Source organism: Hippichthys cyanospilos, chromosome 18, assembly GCF_059441005.1.
Source record: "Hippichthys cyanospilos isolate Australia breed blue-spotted pipefish chromosome 18, RoL_Hcya_1.0, whole genome shotgun sequence".
In the NCBI taxonomy this organism is placed as follows: Eukaryota; Metazoa; Chordata; class Actinopteri; order Syngnathiformes; family Syngnathidae; genus Hippichthys; species Hippichthys cyanospilos.
The window spans coordinates 4,200,104-4,220,984 of NC_142386.1; the positions used below are offsets into that span (position 1 = coordinate 4,200,104).

A 20,881-nucleotide genomic window follows, 5' to 3' on the forward strand; every position below is an offset into this window, starting at 1 on the left:
CTTTTATATTGAAATAAAACATACTAAAATGGGACTTTTTATATTCTTTTTTACATCACATATTTTATTTTTTAAATGGTCCTTTCATTTTTTAGTGTGTGACTGAGATTATTTTTCAAAATTTGAGAAATTCTATCATTTTCACACATTTTCCACAAACAGGAAACCTTGCAAAATTGTCTTCATAAAAAATATACTCAGCAAAGCTCTGCAATACAGGGATTCTTTTTTTTTTTAGAAACTGGACTTCTTTAGATTTTTTGTTTTTGGTTATTATTTCATTAAAAGTGGCATTTAAAAAAAGTTTTTTTTTGGTAAAGTTGCAAATCCAGAACTTGCAGCTTTTCGGCTCGTAAGAGGGAAGTATGGACGCTCAAATACACACACATAAGCGGTGAGACACTGGGCTTTTTGTGTTTGCGCGCTGGCATCACTGCTTACTGGACCGTTTCATTCGCTTGTAATTCAGGGTTGATCTGTCGCCATGGAAACATTGACAAAGGAATTTTTATTACTTGTTCAATAATATCCTAGAGAATAACACTAGAATAATACAGAAAAGGATTTATGCATATGCAAGTACGGGGTAGTAAAAATATGACTGTGTACAATTAAGTTTTTAATAATATAGTGCGTCAAGGGAGTTTTTTTTTTTTTTTTTTTAATGAATGAGAAAAATTTTGTGTAGGGCTGGAAACGGCTGTGCATCACAGGAACAAACGCTCCGGATATTTTTCTTAATATGCCACTTACTTATGATGGAACATTCTTGAAAATGCAGGAAATTTTTACGAACACATATTTGATGCAGATCCTCATAGTTTTTAGATGCATGTTGACCAAGTAAACACCACCACGTCCTGCTTTAGTTGCGCTTCCCATTGATCCATCTGCAACCAGAAAAGATATAATTTAACTTGACCAAAAAAAAAAAAAAAGTAAAAGCCACATTTGAAACTCAATTGAACTCAGGAGAACTATGGTCTTGTGGCAAAAGCAGTTCAGTGCCTTTAACATAGCTTTTTAGCGTCGCCGTGTGGTCAATGCGGGTCACTGCATCACCCGGAGCGACATTTGATTTTGGTTGCCGCCTCTTAAATCGCATCAAATTAAACACAACTCACCTGTAAAAGTCTGCCTTCAGGGATAGCTCGAAATTTAAATCCCTTCTAATCCTTTCACACCTGGTCGCTTTGACAAGGCTGCGAAAAGAAGGTAGCGTTAGACATGTACACAGGACCATCTTAATTTGTATTCATTTTCAAATGCATATAGAAAAGATCAACAATTCAACTACAAAACAATGTCCGCAGTGTGTCGCTCTCTTCTTTGCAAAAGGCGCTCTGCATAAATATTCTTTTTCAAAACAATTCAACTGGCTCCCAGATTTACTTGCTCCCGATTCCAGATGTGGATGGATTGTGTACATGTTTGCTGACTGCAGATTCGTCACAAGCAACGTGGAAACTATTTCACCGTCTAACTGTCCTGTTCATCAATAAACACGCGAAACAACGACTGCAAAGATAGAAACTGATAGTATATATGAATAATTTATGCATGCTGTCGAGTTGTGTGCTCTCATTGCACTCTTTGTTTTCAGCAGTTGTGTTTAATGAAATTAATATGTTGTAAAATGTTCATTTCCCCATATTCCTATTCCTATCTTTGCAGTGATTAATATATGAAATGTTATTCCCTATGATTACAAATGAGTGTTAAATTACGACCTCACAGACAAAAGCACTAATGGACTGTTCTCTTTTTCAGAAGTGGGATTGAGAAGGGAGCCGAGTGCATGATCGCTTGCTTCCCAGGAGCAAGTTAGCATGACCGTATTCAAACTAAACACCAGATTAACTTGTGCCCCCCCGCCGGGCCACTTCCTTTTTTTATTCTTTTTCAGATTTTCACTGTTTACATATTTCTTGCAGAAAAGAAAACGTTGAAAATGAGTTACTTTGTTTCAAGCGTTTCTTGATTATCAGGACAGTCAATGTGAAACAATTTGCACGTTGCATGTGACGAACCTGCAGTCAGGAAACAGAAAACATGTCAACAGTCCATCCACATCTGGAAACGGGAGAAATTAATCTGGGAGCCAGTTGAACTGTAACACAAAATTTAAGTGCTACTACCTATTTTGTGCATATTAAAAAATGAACGTACTCTTTGTGGCTTAGTCTTATAGTACAACACTGTTTTTGGCTTTTTTTAGCCGCTCACCTCAATTTTTTTTCATTTTGTTTTTACGTCGGTCGTCACGTAGTTGCCTTCAGTGACAGTAGGAAATGAAGCTTTTCAAATAGTCGGCAAACTTTGCTGACTTGACACGTGTTTTGCTGCTTTGTTTTTACATTTGGCTTTATCTATTCCATGCAGGTTGGATCTAAAATCTTAGCTTTCATTTCTTGTCACTTTGAAAAAGCTGTTTGAAGGATGGTCTCATAGCTTCCCTCAAACAACTGAGCGTCCCGAGTCCCGACGGAACTGCCGAGAGGATGATGATATGTCCCACAATGTTGCGTGTCTCGAAACGCCTCATAGCAGACGCGCTTGCGGCCGTTTGAAACACGCAAATGAAGCGAGCTTCCTTCTTTCCTTCTTCTGTCCCACAACAATGCCATTAATTGTTGTTGTTGAATCTTGGGTGTGTCTTTGGCAGTCACATGACCCACTTGGCATCTTTTCTTTTTTGCGGTGTCAGCAATTAAGAAAACAGGAAACTCACTGAACGTGAACGGGTTCGCGTCTCGTCGCGTGACTGACAGTCGCTCCTCCCGGACGAACCGCGGGCGGGGGTTCTCGGAGAGAGGGCAGGCTGTAATGGGTTTGAGGGGGGCAGGTTCGGGGTCATGTGGGGCGAGTCAGGGCGGTGGCTACAGCTAGCGCACTAGGGGAGAAGGAGGAGACGGCGCAAGGACTCCAAAGCGAGATGGGTTGTCATCTTTTGACCTCTTAAACTAAATCAAACAAACAAAATTTGTCAATCGCCATGAAGAGTTACCCCGAGGCCGTCGCCTTCTTGGGACAGTTCGGACGATTCCAGCAGGTCGTGTTCTTCCTGCTTTGCATCAGCATCGTGCCCAACGGCTTCGGCGCTTTTACGCTCGTCTTTCTGGCCGACACACCGGCTCACCACTGCCGGGTACCCGATGTCAATCTGACGGAAGATTGGCGCAATGCCGTCATCCCGGTGCGAGTGAGTACAACAGTGGCGGATAACCTCTACCCGGAACAAGCTTTTCTCAAGTCACCGATCCCGTCCACAAGTAGTATAAACTCCAAAAACACGACGCCGATTGAAGTGTTATAGCGTGACAGTGATCATAAAACAACCAAAACTGCACATTTGAGCGTTCTCGTGAGGGAAAGGCGTAAATGTGTTCTTTTTCCAACGAGGTTTGGCGGTGGGTTGCGCGTGAGTACTTTGTCAACGTAGAGCAAAAATCAGGAATGCTGCCACGCGAACTGTAACCGGGTTCTTCGACTTGATGCAAATGAGACGTGTTTGAATTTGTATTAAACTTCACAATACTAAAAAAAAAAGTGGTCCATAGCGCCCTCTGATTGAAAGCGTGCACAAAAACAAGACATATGGCATTAATTTCCCGTTTTTTTTTAGAAATGCAAGAGAACCAGAAAAGATCCACACATCTGAAACCCATTTGCATATTGCATTTGGTAATTCAGCATTTTATGGCGGACACTAGGACCATGTCTCTCACCCAGTATGCGAAGACTAAAGATCTCATGCCATCACAAAACTGACAAATCCAACAGGTTCAAAGCATCAAAGGATCATAGCAACATGCCTACTGGGTGAGAGACATGGTCGTAGTGTCCGCCACAATAGCATAAAATGATTCAAATGTTCAAGTATCAGAAACGTCTGTATTACACGTAACGTTACGAGCCGTTGCTTATCATTTGACCATCTTGGGAGACTAAATGTTCGTAATAAATATATTTTTACATAAACCAAAAGTAAGATTCAGTCGTTTGGAATAAATGTATGAATAAGTAATTAAAAATGTTGTTGACAATATGTTCCAACTGCACTAAAAAGTCTATCTAGTATATATTCCACCAAGATGCATGTGATTACAATCCTTTTTTTTTTCTTCCACAGGTGGTGAATGGCAAAGAGGTGCGCAGCAGCTGCAGCAGGTACCGCCTAGATGTGGTCCAGAATCTGTCAGATCGGGGCTACAGTCCAGAGCATGACGTCAACCTCACCTCCCTGGAGGAAGAGACGTGCAAAGACGGCTGGATCTACAGCAAGGACATCTACCAGTCCACCATAGTCACTGAGGTGCAAGCAATGATAAAACCTAAAATGCAGAGGTGGGCAATTCGTAAGCATTGGCGGACTATCCGTCTGTCCGTCGCCAAAGGACTCCCGTTTTGCTGACGGGGTGGACATTACGTCAGATGTCCATCATCCCGCCACACCCCTTTTTGCTTGCTGAAAAATAATCCATCTGATTTAGAAGTTTACGTAGGGCGCTAACAAGTCATATTCTTTCAGTTTGACCTGGTGTGCAACGACCAATGGAAGAAGCCTTTCACCACCACCATTTTCTTTGTGGGCATCCTGTGCGGATCCTTTTTCGCGGGGCAGCTCTCAGACAAGTACTGGAGACGTTTAAGATTGATTTGTTGTTCTACTGTATATTTATGAGATATAATGTACTGTATGCCCTCAACAGATTAGGAAGGAAGCCCATCCTTTTCGCCACTTTGGCTCTTCAGACCATCTTCAGCTTCATTCAAATCTTCTCAGTGTCCTGGTCCATGTTCGCCATCCTGCTGGTCATCAACGGCCTGGGACAGATGTCCAACTACATGGCGGCACTAGTACTTGGTACGTACTGTGCTGCATGATAACCGCTCCCATGTTATCAACAAAATGGTTTCAAATGTCCCCATATACAGTATATTTACCCAGCACAATAGTTTTCTTTAGTTTTTTTTTTTTTTTTTAATGTTTCTGCCTTCAGGGGCCGAGATCCTGACGGGCAACGTGCGTCTGCTGTACTCGTCGCTGGGAACCTGTTTCGGTTTTGCCGCCGGCTACATGATCCTACCCGTGTGCGCTTACTTCTTGAGGGATTGGAAGTCTCTCCTGTTGGCCTTGTCCCTGCCCTGCCTGATCTTTTTCCCCTTCTGGTGGTCAGTTCTTTGTATTCTGATAATTGTGGTTCTACCCGGTCGAGCCTGATGTCGGGTTCTGTGGCGTGCAGGTTCATCCCCGAGTCTCCGCGCTGGCTCCTTTGCCAGGGACGAGTGGAAGAGGCCAAAGCCATCGTGAGGAAGGCAGCCAGGATGAACAAAGTGAAAGTGCCCGAATTCCTATTTGAAGACTACTTAATTGTGAGTAGCCCTTTTTTTTATCATTTAGAAAATACTCAAATCAAAAGCACATTTTGGGACGGTTTTGTACAACCCAAAATCGCAAAACAATAATAAAAATTGTAATAATAATAATAATGGTTGGCTTTTGTGTAGGAGAGCAAGCCCAAAGAATCGGACCCCAAAGAACCGCACAGCATCCTGGACCTGGTGGGCGATGTGGAAATCGGACTCATGACGATCATTCTATGTTTTGTGGCGTGAGTACCCCCACACACGCAGTTTTTAACATGAAGTAAAATCGATGATAGGTGAGGACAGATGACGCATGGATGACCCTCAATTGCTTCAGTCATTTTTACATTTTCTGGAAAACAAGAAAAAAATCAGCGCACATGTATTTTTTGATGAATGTTATAACGCAAAAAAAAAAAAAAAACTTCACCGGATATGCGAACACGTGATCAAAAGAAAAAAAAAACTCACTGAAATCTATAAATTAGATTTTTGTGGACCGCAACATTTATCATTCATAACTAACTGGTCAAAGCCAATTTTGTAACATGCATAACTTCCTTTTTAATGTCGTCGGGGCGTTCACTTACAACTTGACACAAATACCGAGGTATCGTTTGCCCTACTGCCTTAGTTAACTGTGCGTGCCTTTGTTTCTTGTCTCTCTTCAAAGCTTTGGGCTTAACTGAAGCTGAGTCATACAGCTAGGGAGACGGACTGGTTTGTCCAGTACACGATGTGCATTTCAACTGCCTTTTAATCACTCATAAACACAAAATCGGTGGAAAGCAAATATCATCATTAAATTCAAGAATTCATATTAAAACCCTGGGTGTCTGGGGATTTTTCACTAATCTGGTTTTATTATCATCCAATTTGGGCTGACTCTGAAAGGCTCATAACATTGTCAACAATAAATAATTTTACTTTCAACCCCTCAAAATGTTCAGTGGCGTCAGCTCTAGCTTTACATATGTATATTTACACATACATATATTCCAAGGCTGTTTGAGTTTGAAGAATTTTAACAGCTATTTACTGTTGTGGATTTTGCAGATGGGAAATTGGAGATATAATGTTATACGTTGCATGGAACAAAATGGTTCCTTGCAGCAATCTCAAAGCTTTATTGCATCATTTAGTTCTTGGATTGAAGCATCTTGTCAACTACAAGTCCCACACTGCAACGCAAGAACTTTGCATTATGAGAGTCCAGGCTAAGCCACTCAACAAAGTCATTGAAAGGCTTGCAAATGTCATAAATCGGCCGCTAGTGCCCCCTTGTGGTTTTGGGGTCTCAACGCAAAATTTTCTTTCGCACCCTGTGCGCGAGTTGCCGTTGAAAGGATTAATGCAACAATCGGGGGAAATGCATGATAAAACAATGGGTTTTCAACCTCCTCTTTGCAAGCATTTAGAAGCAGCAACTTCATATTATTCTTTCTTAACAACATCACTATTAATCATAAAACATTAACATTACTATTTATAAAACATTTTGAGTTGTTCATTCATTGAAAAATAAATTCAGCTCATTTTTATACATTACAAATTCATCTCGCGGGCCAGAACTGGCCCACGGACCATATGATTGAAATCCCTTTTAAAAGGCTAACACTGTACAAAAGTACTTCACATCAGTGAAGTACTGCTGTATTGATTGATAGCGGTTAGTCAGCATCCAAAGCTAATGCAGTAGTGTACACTCTTAAGTGCTCCTTGTCGCAGATCAAGTAGATGGCGGAAAAACGGGAAGTAGCAAGTTGCAATAAATAAATAAAAGCAGCAACAGTGAGGCTTAACAGCATAAGCATAAGGTAGATACTCAGACGTGTAGCTAGCTAAACTGGCCTAACAGAAGCATAAGGTAGATACTCAGACGACGTGTAGCTAGCTAAACTGACCTAATGGTCTACTACGTCTTCCCATCTGCCAGGTTCACCATGTCAGCGGGTTACTACGGCATCTCCTTTAGCACAACGCAGTTCCACGACAACGTGTACATCAGCTGCTTCATCTCAGGGGCCGTCGAGCTGCCAGCGTACGTGTCCAGCTGGCTTGCTCTGCGTTATGTGTCTCGTCGAATGTCCGTCATCGGCTCCCTATTGCTGGCCGCCCTGACGCTTTACTTCATACAGCTGGTGCCTGAAGGTGACTCAAATCTTATCTGTTCTCCCACAAATCAACAATGTTAACGGCATACATAAAACCTAGGAGTTCAATGCAGAGATATCATGTAACACCGCCCCCGTGTGGTCCAAATCCCATTAACTGACCGTTTTTGGTCCAACAGGTTATTCTAGTCTCTCGCTCTCTCTGGAGATGGTGGGAAAATATGCCATCACTACAGGTTTCGGCCTGATGTTTGCCTACAGTACAGAGTTGTACCCGACGGCGCTGCGAAACACAGCAACCGGGATCTGCAACACAGTTGCACGGCTGGGAAGCTGCATCACACCATACCTGCTGGAGCTCAGTGAGTGACACTTTTTTTTTTTTCAAACAAAGGTTTTAGCTGTACAAATAAAAATGCATGGTAGTTTTTTTTATTCTGCATAAAATTCAGCTGTCATGTCTAACATGAGTAAACCCACATCAAAAAATCTCAAGATGCCATGCCTGAAAAGTGTCAGCATCCAGCTTTGAAGCTACCATCTTACAATTATTTTGGCCTATCACAGACCGTTAAAGACAAACAGGCTGGATAGGGGCTCTCGAGGACCGGACTTGGGCACCCCTGCCTTAGCTGGCTTTGTTTTCGTGTTACACTTATACTGTATTACAGTGTTGTGTTTCAATTGCAGTGTAACTGTAGAACCACAAATATGGTGTTAACATTAAATATAAGTACTAAAACAGAAAAAAAGAATTAGTACGAGTGGAGACAGAAGTAGACCTGATGAATGACGGACCAGAAAAAAAAATGTCAAATGTCGCTCTCCAGTGGTGGCGGAAGGTTGGGCAAAAACACACCGACGGACTGACAGACCAACAATTCCAATTCCGTATGGCTTGAAAAAAATGACGATTACCCACCACTGCTTACATGTTTATTTGTCATATGACGTCAACTTTCATCCGTTTTTTTTAAACTAGGGTCCTATTCTTCATTCTTGCCTTACATCATACTGGGTAGTCTGGCTGTTATGGCTGCCTTCGCCACCATCCTCCTGCCAGAGAGTTTCGGGCGACCACTGCCTGAATCTATCCAACAGATGCGCAAGAGAGAGAGGTACGTTAAATGATTACCATACTCAGCAAGCAAATAAATGACAATCTAGTTGCACATGTGAAATAGACCAGGCCAATTTGCAGACTTTTCAAGACCTCTTTGCTCGAATGTAATTCACTAAATATGGCCATTAAGGACTGGGTGATACACTAAGCATTTAGTGATTTTGGTTTTGATATATTTCTTTCTCTGCGAATCACTGATTACACCACAGTAAATCAGATTTTTAAACATTTTAATTTTTGTCCTGTTCCAAAACAGGACAATATTTCAAATTAACTGCGCAAAACACTCAACCACAAATACCATAAATTTATTATAATTCAGTTACTGGTTGGGTCAATGTGAGAAAGTAGGCAAAAATGTCATTAAAAAAAAGAACCTGTCTACTTTCTTGGAAGATAGAATATACAAAATATTTACTGTTTAGTTACAGAACTGTTGGACTTCTAAAAGCTGTTATTTTTCCAGGATCCTATCAAAGATGAAAACAAACTTTTTGATTAATAATTTTCCTCCACAGCATCAAGTGTCCGTGCATCTCAAAGGCAGAGACCCCCGCGGCTGTGGTTGTTTTGGAAAATTCCAAATCCTAAAACCAAATGTACTATGTGGAATAAAATGACAAATGTTTACAGGGCTGATATTTAACCAAAAAATATGGTTATGTTCACTACTTGGAATGAGATCATATCAGGGTGATTTTTTTTTTTTAATTGTTATTTCTGACTTTGTAGTGTCATTGAATTAAAGTACAGCTGCTGTTTACACATGCTGATACTTTGTGAAGACAACATTGCACTGTGAGGTCTGACCTTGCGCTGCTATTCGCACAATACTTGTTTGTGATATATTTGTTTTACTGTTATCTTCATACTGTCTGGAAATGTGTTGTTTTATATATTTGAATGTTTTTTTTCCCCCAATGCAAATGGTTTTACTCTCTGACAGCCTTTTTGTTCTCTAAACCAAAATGGAGTTTGCTCAGGTGCTGAGAGCCTTAAAAGCTAAAAACAATCATATTTTATAAACAGGTGCAAGCAATATACAAACTGTACATATATATTGTATGTGAGTCAGTTGTTTTTGAAGTGACAATAAAGAGAAACATTTTCTGTTTACTTTGAAATGGACTAGTTTTTTTTTTTGTAAAGTCATATTTTAACCCTTGCGCACACACTGCAAAATATACACATTGCATTTTCCCCCTAATTTTGTAAATGCTTCTAAAGGCATAATAATTAAAGTTATTCATGTATATTTTTCATTCAACCACTCAAATTGTTCAGTTGCATCAGTTCTATCCATACATATTTGAAATGTTATGTTTACATTAAACACATTTTCCCACAGTTACAAGAAACAACAATGAAACAAAATTATATACAACAAATGAAATTTTAATTCCGTTTGAACAGATTAAATTGAGATTCAATTTCGTCATTACAGGATGTGGGATGAGAGAAAATATCATTTGGGCGCTACTCTAGAATTATTTTGTATGTTAAAAATTTGTCAATAATTATTTTCTCTCAGTTTTATTTTATTTATTTTTTTAGATTTGGTCTCAGGACAAGTACATTTACGCAGAAAACACACGTTTTTGTATTGTGTTAGCTGGATTGCAAATCCTCCAATTCTGGAATAACCCCTATAGAAATTTCAATAGGGCAAACAATTTGCGAAGTAAAAGCGACACCTATCGAGCAATACGGGAACATACATCGCGGACTTCCCAGCATGCTTTGCTGTACCCGCCGACCCCGCACGCGCAGCTAACCTGCTCCGAAGCTAGGCTAGCCGCTTAGCTGAGAGCGACGGACATGTTGTGCAAAGCCTCGCTGGGATAAACGTCTCGGGCAGCAGGTGCGAACGGGGGGGACGTCGCTGCGGGGGTACCGCTGGACCACCATGGACGCCGTCAACGCCTTCAACCAGGAGGTAAGGTAGTTTTGCCGGCGCACTTTGGAGGCGTTTAAGCCGCTCGTAGGTCCGGCGGAGAAGCTATGCTTGGCCCGACGTGAGTGAGGGCCTCCCTTGTGGCCGTCGAGCACTCAAGACATATCGAAACATTTGTTTGTCTTATGCTTTTATACATTTGACTATTTGGAATAGTCTATCATTTTAGTAGAAAGAAGCGTTTGTTGCATGCTAATACTGGGCCCCTGTGGTAACCTTGCCCCATAACACGTTAACTCGCATGACCAAACATTCGGCTTCAAACGATAGTCATCTTCACTTGAGGATTATGATGGCTGGAGAGTAGTGAATATCATGAGACATCTATGATGTTGTGAAGCAGGAGATGTTGCTATGGAGGACTGAATAACAAAAGTTGTTCGTGTAGCACGAATACAAGCTTGCCGTCTACCACCTTTGTTGTCACGTCAACCAAGTTAGAGAGTGGTAAAGAGGCGGGGCTGTGGCGTCATTCGCCGCTTGCCCCTTTCACGTTGTCTTCCGGGCAAATAATGGAATGGTAACGCCGACATTTTCTGCTGATCCTTTCAGGCAGAAGAAATAAGAGGCTTTAACACAATTGATTCCTCAAAAGTTGCCTTCGTTACCTTGGTCATAATACCAATTTTGTCACTTTACTGATTGCAGTGGTCCCTCGTATTCATTTATTTTTGCGCTTAATGGGGCAGAGTAGGGCAAGTAGGATTTGCTCCCTGATGTACATTGTTTGTACGTAAATAAAGTGCATGAAACACTTTCGGTGTTAAATTCTCTCACTTGCATACTCTCTCATAGGATATGTGCTCACATATGAAAATTCTACAGCACAGGTGTTAAACTGGGCCTTGAGTGCCGGCCGGTATCCTGCATGTTTTCCAAGTTTTTCCCCGCAAAACACCTGATTCTACTCATTAGCTCATCAGCAAGCTTGAATCATTTGAATCAAGTGTACTTGAGAAGGATTGAAAACATGTAGGATACAGGCCCTCGAGGACTGGAGTTTGACACTTATGTTCTACACAGGCTCCTACTTATGACTAGTCTTCTGCAAAGGTCTCAAACGCCGTTCTCGAGGGTCGCAATCCTGCGTGCTTTCGAAGCTGCTCTCTTAAATGCACCGGATTCAGTTGATTAGGATCATTTTCAAGTTACTGGAGAGCTTGCTGACAAGCTAATCATTCAAATCAAATGTGTTTAAACAGAAGCATTGAAAACGTGCAGGGTTGCGGCCCTCAAGGACTGGAATTTAAGACCCATATGTGCGAGGGGCTCTGACGATGATGCAGAACATTGTGATAGGGAGTTGTTTCTGCCACTTCTTCATTTAGGCCAAAATTCCATTATATAATGCCATGGCTTCCTGAATTTGACAGCTCCGACCATGTTATCAGCAATCTCTTGAACCAGGTGGTGGCGGACTTGGTCGGGCGTGAATCCTGCATTCTCTTGCACGACTTTAGGCCACAGTTTTTGTTTTGTTTTTGTTTTGTTTTTTATTTGACTTCATCATGTGTTGCTTCGTCTCATTCAGAGGATTTTGAAGGTTGATAAGGCATGTCACAATATTACATCTACGCCCATATTTGTTCATGGTGAAGTCTTTCTCATCCTCATTGATTACGAAGATTAGGCCATGCCGTCATCGAGCGGGTGTAGAGTGCCTTAAAGTCATGAATGCCACCTGCTCCCCAAAACAACTGTTATCTGGACTCTCTCTCTTGGATAGGATTTCCATATACTTGCTCCTACCCTCCTACTACCAAGTGCCCTTGGACTGATAAACCGACTGCACCTTCTCCATCTGGGACAGTATGGCTGGTCTTTCAGCTGAAGGACACTCTTACACAAACACAGACACCACATCAACCGTCACAATTCAACACTTCTGTCGGTCCTGAATTCTATCTGTGTGAAGTTACTGCCGCTTGAGAAAGCGCCGCATATGGCTGCTTCTGGCTTTGACGCGGCTTGGCCCCACTTCATGATTTTGTTACTCAAGCTATTTTGTTACAACTTTTGTATAAGTGAGTTTTCATTGGTCAGTGCTGATAGTTCAATAGTTTGTGTTGCTTCAGATTTAATGTTTAAAATGTACTTTGTATTCTATTTTCCTGTGTAGTTATTCTCCTTGATGGACTCTAAGCCACCCATTTCTCGCGCCAAGATGATCTCCATCACCAAGTCGGCCATCAAGGCTATGAAAGTAAGGACTCCCATCTCACAAGTGGTCAAAAATGTATGCAATATGGACAGTACGTCTAGGAATGTGTCTTTTTTTTTTTTTAAACAGCTCTACAAGCACGTCGTCCAGATAGTGGAAAAGTTCATTAAAAAGGTTAGACCATAAAATGAAATTCTTATGTTGCCAAGTGTTGAACAATGATGATGATAATTATTTTTATTTTATTTTTTGTATGCAGTGTAAGTCTGAATACAAAGTGTCAGGCCTGTACGTGGTGGACTCGATTGTTCGCCAGTCACGGCACCAGTTTGGCGCTGACAAGGATGTATTCGGACCCCGCTTCACCAAAAACATTGTGGCCACCTTCGAGAACCTCTGCCTTTGCCCGCTGGAGGACAGAGTAAGAACATCAGCAACACTCAGAACTGATTTTAGGTCCTCATAAGAAACGATGTAAAATAGCAGGAATTCGACCAGTACCTGTATAAGTTCTCAACTTGTAAATAGTAACGTATACTATGGACCAATACACTGTGTACCAATACCACTGGTACTTTGATACATAAAATTTCCCCAAATTCACTTTTTTTTTTTTTTTTTAACACGCGTACAGTTTGTATCCCATCCTCCTATTCTCTTCAGTATTAATGGCAATTTTCTCTTTCTATTAGTCGTGCAACATTCAAACCTCTAGAATGCGCAAGCTCTAGATTAGGAAGCAGACATCGTTTACACATTTGCAGTTATTACCTCCCTTTTTTTTTTAGTTTGAAATGCCCGACTGCATTTGACTGCCACGGGTACTCATGTTAGCGACTAGCACTAACGCTGGAGACTGATCATACAATGACAACGTGATTAACTATACTGTGCCACTCCTAAAAAAATTGACTACATGAGTTGACGGATCATTTTTGCAGAGTAAGCTGGTACGTGTCCTGAACCTCTGGCAGAAGAACGGCGTTTTCAAGAGCAATGTCATTCAACCCCTCCTAGACATGGCGGCCGGCGCCAGCAGCGCCACTGAGCCTTGCACTGAGGATCCCGGTGATTGTCATTCGCACACAACCATCCTTGTGTTCCTATGTAGCCCCGAGCTTAGAATTAAGATTGCGATGATACTTTTCCTGGTAGCTTCCTCTCCACTGACCCCAACCAAAGACCACGTGGTGAGCTCTGCCGCAACGCAGCCCTGTGCTCCACTGCAAAAAGATGACCCGTTCACTGCTGTGGCTCAACTCTTCCAGTCCTCGCAGGGTCAGCAAGTAAGTGTTAAGGTATCGCTTTCAAAAGAGTGATTGTCCCAATGGTACATTGACACACCGGTGCATCTTAAGAAATTGAAACTTGGAATATTTATATGTATTTAATTAGCTTCAACAGATGCTTCAAAACTTCCAGCAGCAGCCCGTCCAAGCAGAACCCGCCCCTCAGGCTCCATCCGCCCCCCACCCAGAGACCCCAAGCGTCACCCCGGTTTTCAGCAATGCCCTCCCGCATGCCGCCCAGGTCGCCCAGCAGAAAACGGCGTTTGACAAGGTGAGCCTTCCTGCAATTCACAGCTGTCCCTGTACCCTTCACAACAATTGCATATGTTAAAAATCAACTTACCCTCCACCATTAGACGTTGTTGGATCGTTTTGATTATGACGACGAACCAGAAACTGGAGAAGATGCCAAGGACGACATGTCGCAGCCCTCCTTGTAAGACTGACTATTGACTGAATTATTGATGAATACTAAAGAGTAGGGCTGGGTGGGGAATATGAATTGAATTCATTAGATTAGTACGTCATTTTAAAAATCCTATTCATATTTGAATAACTCAAACCTTTAAATAAATGTTTTTTGGGTTTATTGTTTTGATTAAAAATATAATTGTCCAAAACGACTGAAGGAAAAAAAATAGGCCACATCACCCAGCCCTATTAAGAAACATGTTCATGCTGTCAAGTTAGGGGGAAAACAAAGAAAGCTAATGATGATGTGATTGTTGTTGTCATGGCAACAGTATGCAGCAGCCGCCAGCCTTCCAGCCGCCCATGATGAACATGACTCAAGACCTCTCACAGCAGGTATTTCCTACGCTTTGATTTCCAAAGCCCTCTCTTTCGGCAGAGAATTGGTCGCTTGTGGTGCCCTCTATACCCGCTGAAATAATTACAATGTGAACGGGCAACAATTTTGACCCCCTCCCCATTTATAATATTGAATGTATTCATTCCGTCAAGGCTATTTTGTTACAAATTGTGGAGAGAGAGAAAAAAAAAAACACTGACTGCCCTGCTAATAAACTGCCATTTTCCGGTTTTATTTTTTTTGCAGCTGCCAATTTAGCCAGAAAACAAGTTGTAGTACTCCTGTGATAGAATGTGGTTTGTTGTCTTTAGGGTCCTTTACCTCCCAATGGCCAGCTCCCAGCCTACGGTCTAATGCCTGGACAAAGCTTCCAAGGAATGACACCTCAGATGGGGCAAGTTGTGCCAGGCCAGCCCTTTCCTGGTTCCGCAGGACACCCTGGCTTCCCAGGGGTTTATCCTCCTCACTCGGCCCAGCGACAGCAGGTAATGCTGAGGAAAATCAACAGCCTTTTGAGGTTGTGAGCAATATGAGTAACCAAATAAAACCGTGTCGGCTCTGCCTTTATTAGGATTCAGCAATTGATTCGGACCGTTCTTCCATGAGGGACGGCAGACATGATCAAACATCCCGCTCGGGCTCCAGGTAAGCCACTAGATGGCAGTGGGAAATCGGCTTTCAGACACTGGTTTAATTAGATGTGTGTATATTAGTGGGGGATGATGTGAGATGGTGTCTTAAACACTGGCATAGATTTAGAAGATTAGCCAGTGGATAACCATGGAACGTGGGCTCTCCGATGCTAGTTTAGAGTTTTGTTACATTGTATGCACTGGGGTAGCATTTTGTCCTTAACATGAACATTGAAAGTAGGGCTGCACCAAAATGAAAATGCTTGCCTAAAATTGAAATTTTGGAATGCTTGGCATGGTGCAGCTACCAATGGACTTCATGATATAGTTTATCGATAATAGACCCGTTGAAATACAGTAGTTATTTACAAAGTGACAACCCTGTCCTTCTGTGTGCTTGTGTGAAACTAAGACACACTTGTTGGCAGTGTTTTTTGCGTCATCACAGCATCCTTTTTTCCCCAATGTATTGTTTCAGTTTTAATTGTCTTTCAGCTGGAAAAAAAATGCATTTTCAGCAGAAATTTTTGGTGGCTGAAAATTTTGTGCATTTGTAGTTAAATGTAAATTAATAAATGTAGTTTTCCTACAGCTTAGATGACATTAAATGTGTATTTTCATCGGAAATGTAACGTTAGGAGGCAATTTGGTTTCAATTTGATCACCCAGATCCCCAAAAAGGAGGAGATCGCGGTCCAATTCCCGCCCGCGGCACTCCCGTCACCGTCGTTCCCGCTCGCGCTCCCGCGACCGACGCCACCACTCCCCGCGCTCTCGCTCACAGGAGCGCCGGGAAAGAGAACGTGAGCGGGAGCGTCGACAAAAAGGTCTCCCGCCACTCAAGAGCGAGACGCTGAGCAGTGAGTACCAAATCTTATGTGCGCGCTCTACCATTTTTGTGGGTACAATGTTGTTTGCTCTTCAGTCTGCAGTACGACTCTTTGGGTGGGCCAGCTGGACAAGAGGACTCAGCAGCAGGATGTGGCAAACTTGCTGGAGGAGTTTGGACAGATTGAGTCTATCAATGTGGGTACAGGAGGGAAGGGGGAAATGGGAATGTGCTCCAAAGGCACCAGCAGTGACGGAATGCTCAAATGTCGTCTATATTTGAATAGATGATCCCTCCAAGAGGCTGTGCCTACATCGTTATGGTTCACCGGCAGGATGCCTTCAGGGCCCTACAGAAGCTGAGTCGCGGTTCCTACAAGGTCAACCAAAAAGCCATTAAGGTACAGCAAGTAGGGCCAGGTCTAAACCATAATATTTTCTTAATTACAGGAATTACATTGAATTATATTTTGCACCACAGGAAGGTTATCCATGAAAAAGAAACAAAGACTGTGTTACTACCTCGGAAAATACATTCAATTGAATTAAGGTGTAGTGTATCATCGCTGAATAAAAGAGTTTTTACTGGATGTCTAAGAACTCACTTGCCATTCTTTCCTTTTTGTTCCTGAGATTACAAGGCCAATTTAGTTGGACCACCTGAATTTACCTGATAAAAACAACCTGTTTGGATGCCCATCAAATGCACAAAACCATTCACCAAACTAATCATACACGATACATATATAGTGTGTGCTACAATAATACCTAAGCATATTTACAAAAGCGTTTTAAGTGAACTAAACTAAATCCTTGCTCTTGTTTTTTTCCCTCCCTTTTTCTTTTATGTCAACAGATAGCGTGGGCTCTCAACAAAGGCATCAAGGCTGATTTGAAGCAGTTCTGGGACGTGGAGCTGGGGGTCACCTATGTGCCCTGGTCCAAACTGAAGGAAGAGCAGCTGGAGGAGCTTAAGGAAGGAGGGATTCTGGATGGAGACACTTTAGCGCCAGGTGCATACAGACGTCACAGAACTTAGGTTTGCTTTGAAACCTGCGTTAATGAGTCTGAATTGTGTTTTTTCTTACAGAGTGGAGGAATGCAAAGAAAACTCTGGAGAAACCACAGGAGCTCACCCACAACGGTGGAGCTGAGTCGCAGCAGCCCGAGGGCGCTCATGTGTTTGCTCCTCTTCCCCCTGCACAGGTTAGCTATCTGTCTGACCAGTTCCATAGAGATCGGTTGAAATGTCCTTCTAACAGAGGTTGTTTTTCCTCAGGTTCCTCCAATGCTCGGCATGAGCTCGGTGCCACCCCCTGGCTTCCCCAACATGAGCATGCCACCGCCTTCTTTCCCGCCTGGCATGCCCCCGCCACCGTTCATAAGACCAGGCTTCAACCCCATGCAGATGCCTCCAGGTATTAACTGAAGCGCTCTCATGTGTTCATAATAATTCGAGTTGTGAGTGCCAATGAAGTGGTCAGGAGAGGATTCGATTCCAGTTTGGTAATTACTGCAATGTACTCCAAGTGGTTAAATGCCCTGTTGTCTTTGGAGGACTCCTAGAATAGCCAGCGTGATTCTAAAATGGATGCTTTAAAACAAAATGGCAGGCCAATAACTCAAGCTCTCTTCCAGGTTTCCCTCCACCGGGGGCCATGCCACTCTCCATGCCACCACCACTGTCCTCCAAAGGTGAAGACATGCCTCTGATCACCAGGAAACCTGAGGAGGTCCCAGATGGGCCGAACTTCTTCAACAACCAAATGGGAGCCATGTGTTAGTTCCCCTTTCACGTGTTTTGTCCACTGGGGGTCACTGTTCTCACATACTATTGTTTTGATTTGTGTATGCCTTTGAAATAATTAAATTATTTATTTATTTTTGTCTCAGAAGCAAAAAGTCATTGTTATATATCCCTGTTTTTTTCCCATGAGAAGTTTTAAATCCATGAAAATCATTGGAATTTTGCAACCCTAGTAATATGGTTTTATGTTATTTATTTATTTTTTTTGTCTGCAGGTAACCAGACGGGCCAGCCTCCAACAGGCGGTCTGCTTGGGGCTCGGCCGGGTTTGATCCCGCTACAACGCCCCCCGGGCCCTCCTGTGCTACATGCTCAGCGCTTCCCTCCGCCACCCATCCCACCTCAGATGGTTCCTAGAGGGTCCCTCCCACCCCTGATGCACCATGATGCCCCTCCACCAAAAGGAGCCTTCGGGATGCCCCACAGCATGAGACCGCCTTTTCCGCCGCACGGCCCGCCCCCGCATGGTCCGCCTTTGCACGGCCCCCCCCCTCAAGGGCCCCCCCCTCAAGGTCCGCCCCCTCAAGGTCCGCCCCCTCAAGGTCCGCCCCCTCAAGGTCTGCCCCCTCAAGGTCTGCCCCCTCAAGGTCCCCCTATGCCCCCATTCATCAGACCAGGAGCCCCACGTGCGGTCGAGGATGAGAATATCCGCCCTTTTCGGGGCGAGCGTCCAGGTTTCAGGGAACGGGAGACAGAGAGAGAGCGAGGATTTGGCAGTGGGGCAAAGCGTCAGTTTGGCGGCGACCGCTCAGATGCCAGGGACAGACTGGATGAGGGCGGTTGGGACAGAGACAAACGGGACTGGCGGGACCGGCAAGACCGGGAGAATGGCAGCAGGGAGGCCCAGGAGAAAGCGAAAGAAGATGAGCGGCCCAAGCGGCGGGAGAGGGCCAGCCGGTGGGACCGTGACGACCGCTTGTCGGAGCTGGAGAAAATGGACAAGCTTCATACCCATGACGCAGTTGCCATGGAAACAGCCGAAGCGCCCCAAAAGACTGCGCCTCCCGCTGCCGAGCCCTCTACTGCGTTGCAGCCCTCGGCCAATTCCAAACAGGAAGCGGCTTCTTAGTGTGCGTGATGGCTCCCTCAAGCGACATAAACTGTCGCTTGAGCGCCTAATGAAAATGTTGCATCCTTTCCCTTCCTGTACATTGTGTGAATGCGACATGGCCATCTTACTTGCGCTTTTTTTCCACCTTTTACCAATTCAACCTTTTTGTAGATTTTTTTTTTTTTTAAAACCATAGTTTGCAGCCACTCCATCCCAAATGACATTACGTTAACATCCGTCTTCAACAAGATATTTCAATATCATCGTAGTAGGTACAGTAAGAAATTGATTATGATTCGTTTACTGATTTGGTTTGCTAAAACATCAGAATCGTCAAAAATATTGATCATGGTTTTCCTAAGTAAAGCAGATAATTGCAAATGTTTTTACACAGATAATCAGCAACGTTTAAGTTAAACAAGGTCTCTAAAACAACCGATTATCAAAATCAAGGAGGGGCGAATGCAGATTCGTGATGGAAGTTGATACTTGCGTTGGCCACTCTTCTGGAACAGTTTTAATTAGAGGAACAGGACATTGCCACAAATTTAAAGAAATCTTAAGAAACATGCTATATTTGAAAATGATCAGTCATTGTTTTGGGTTTTTTGAAGGGGGGGTGGGGAGAGGGGTGCTTTATGTTATTTAAAATACTTGTGCTACTTGGCATCGATATTGGTGACTACCCAAGGTTTAAGTACTTGTACTGGTATCAGTCTGAAGAAAAGTGGAATAAAAGGTCCCTAATGTTTGAATATTGCTTAATTTTTGTACCTGTAGTTTAAAAGCAAATTGGCATATATAAAGAGCACGGAGCAAGCATGTTTACTTTTAACCCTCCTGCTTTTGATCCTATTTAAAACATCTTGAAAAAAATGTTTTAAAACTTAAAATTGCAAAACGTCTTAAGATGGCCTTTTTCTGTTTGTAATATTTAGAATTGTGACACATTTGTATGCGTTTGGGGGCAGAATTACTTCTTAAAGCTGAAAAATCTCTGTCATGTTTTTAAAATCTAAAAAAAAAAAGCATGATAAAATATCCTCTGCTGGCCTAATTTTTTTCAACAAGGCACACTGGAAGGAAGTAAAATCATGAGTAAAATGTTTCACAAATTTTTCAGATATGGATCGGAAAGTAAAATCTCTGAACTCACAGAACATTTGCAAGCTTTTTGTGTTATCATGTTGTCTGCTTAATTATCCTAACCTTGCCTAAATCGCTCAGTAATATCATTTTCAAGTTATTCCAAAGTAGGTGACTGCTGTTGTGTGCTTTTACTCACTTTTTGTGCATTGACAAACTACTGTAACACACTTAACCTTTTCCCTTACTTGAATCATTGGAATTTTGAAGGAAAACAGTTAAACAACATCTCGGGCTCGCCACTGTAAATATGCTTTTCACGACGCTCCTTGTTTTGTCTACCAAGAGCACAGCTTTTGAGAAGCCAGAAGCACTCACAACTTTTGCTTTATGCTCTTCGGCTGTGTGATCACCTTTGTTAATCGTGCAAAAAGACATGGATGTAAAATGTTCAACATTTCAGCCACAAAAATGTGTTTTTAATAAACTATTTTTGTACCAAATACAGTATAGTATTTAGTCAAGGTCGTTGTAGTGTTTAAACCATATCCATGTATTTTTAAGCTATTTCTCAAAAATCATCATTAAGCTGGATAGCAATTTACTGTAATAGTGTTTGGGAGGTGTGTAAATGGCACGTTTGTGATATCTGATT

At 42.6% G+C, this 20,881-nt stretch overlaps 2 protein-coding genes and 1 long non-coding RNA gene across 6 annotated transcripts; 2 read left to right on the forward strand and 1 right to left on the reverse strand.

The window, feature by feature from the left end:
- Positions 1-664: 664 nt before the first annotated feature.
- LOC148408561 (uncharacterized) lies at positions 665-3,260 on the reverse strand. 2 transcript variants are annotated; one of them, XR_015868522.1, is made up of 3 exons: positions 3,008-3,260; positions 1,125-1,202; positions 665-890 (listed from the first exon to the last, which is right to left on the reverse strand). It is a non-coding gene; the product is annotated as an uncharacterized LOC148408561 (long non-coding RNA). The 2 variants fall into 2 exon arrangements; XR_015868521.1 differs by having other exon boundaries at positions 2,732-3,260.
- Positions 2,867-9,731, forward strand: LOC148408562 (organic cation/carnitine transporter 2-like). The gene is made up of 11 exons (XM_088440039.1): positions 2,867-3,202; positions 4,133-4,315; positions 4,532-4,635; positions 4,713-4,867; positions 5,004-5,175; positions 5,247-5,376; positions 5,512-5,615; positions 7,307-7,521; positions 7,664-7,846; positions 8,467-8,602; positions 9,126-9,731. The coding sequence occupies exons 1-11, from the start codon at positions 2,996-2,998 to the stop codon at positions 9,196-9,198; spliced, it is 1,662 nt and encodes a 553-aa protein (XP_088296165.1). The 5' UTR covers positions 2,867-2,995; the 3' UTR covers positions 9,199-9,731.
- Positions 9,732-10,398: 667 nt separating this feature from the next.
- On the forward strand, positions 10,399-20,729 carry scaf4a (SR-related CTD-associated factor 4a). 3 transcript variants are annotated; one of them, XM_088440035.1, is made up of 19 exons: positions 10,399-10,543; positions 12,681-12,764; positions 12,852-12,896; positions 12,982-13,143; positions 13,664-13,790; positions 13,878-14,020; positions 14,118-14,282; positions 14,368-14,447; positions 14,755-14,818; positions 15,134-15,307; positions 15,394-15,467; positions 16,124-16,314; positions 16,380-16,480; positions 16,570-16,683; positions 17,139-17,295; positions 17,373-17,488; positions 17,562-17,700; positions 17,921-18,061; positions 18,305-20,729. In XM_088440035.1, the coding sequence occupies exons 1-19, from the start codon at positions 10,514-10,516 to the stop codon at positions 19,156-19,158; spliced, it is 2,961 nt and encodes a 986-aa protein (XP_088296161.1). In that variant the 5' UTR covers positions 10,399-10,513; the 3' UTR covers positions 19,159-20,729. The 3 variants fall into 3 exon arrangements, with proteins under 3 accessions (XP_088296161.1, XP_088296162.1, XP_088296163.1); XM_088440036.1 differs by having other exon boundaries at positions 13,878-14,008; XM_088440037.1 differs by having other exon boundaries at positions 13,878-14,008; positions 14,145-14,282.
- Positions 20,730-20,881: the final 152 nt, after the last annotated feature.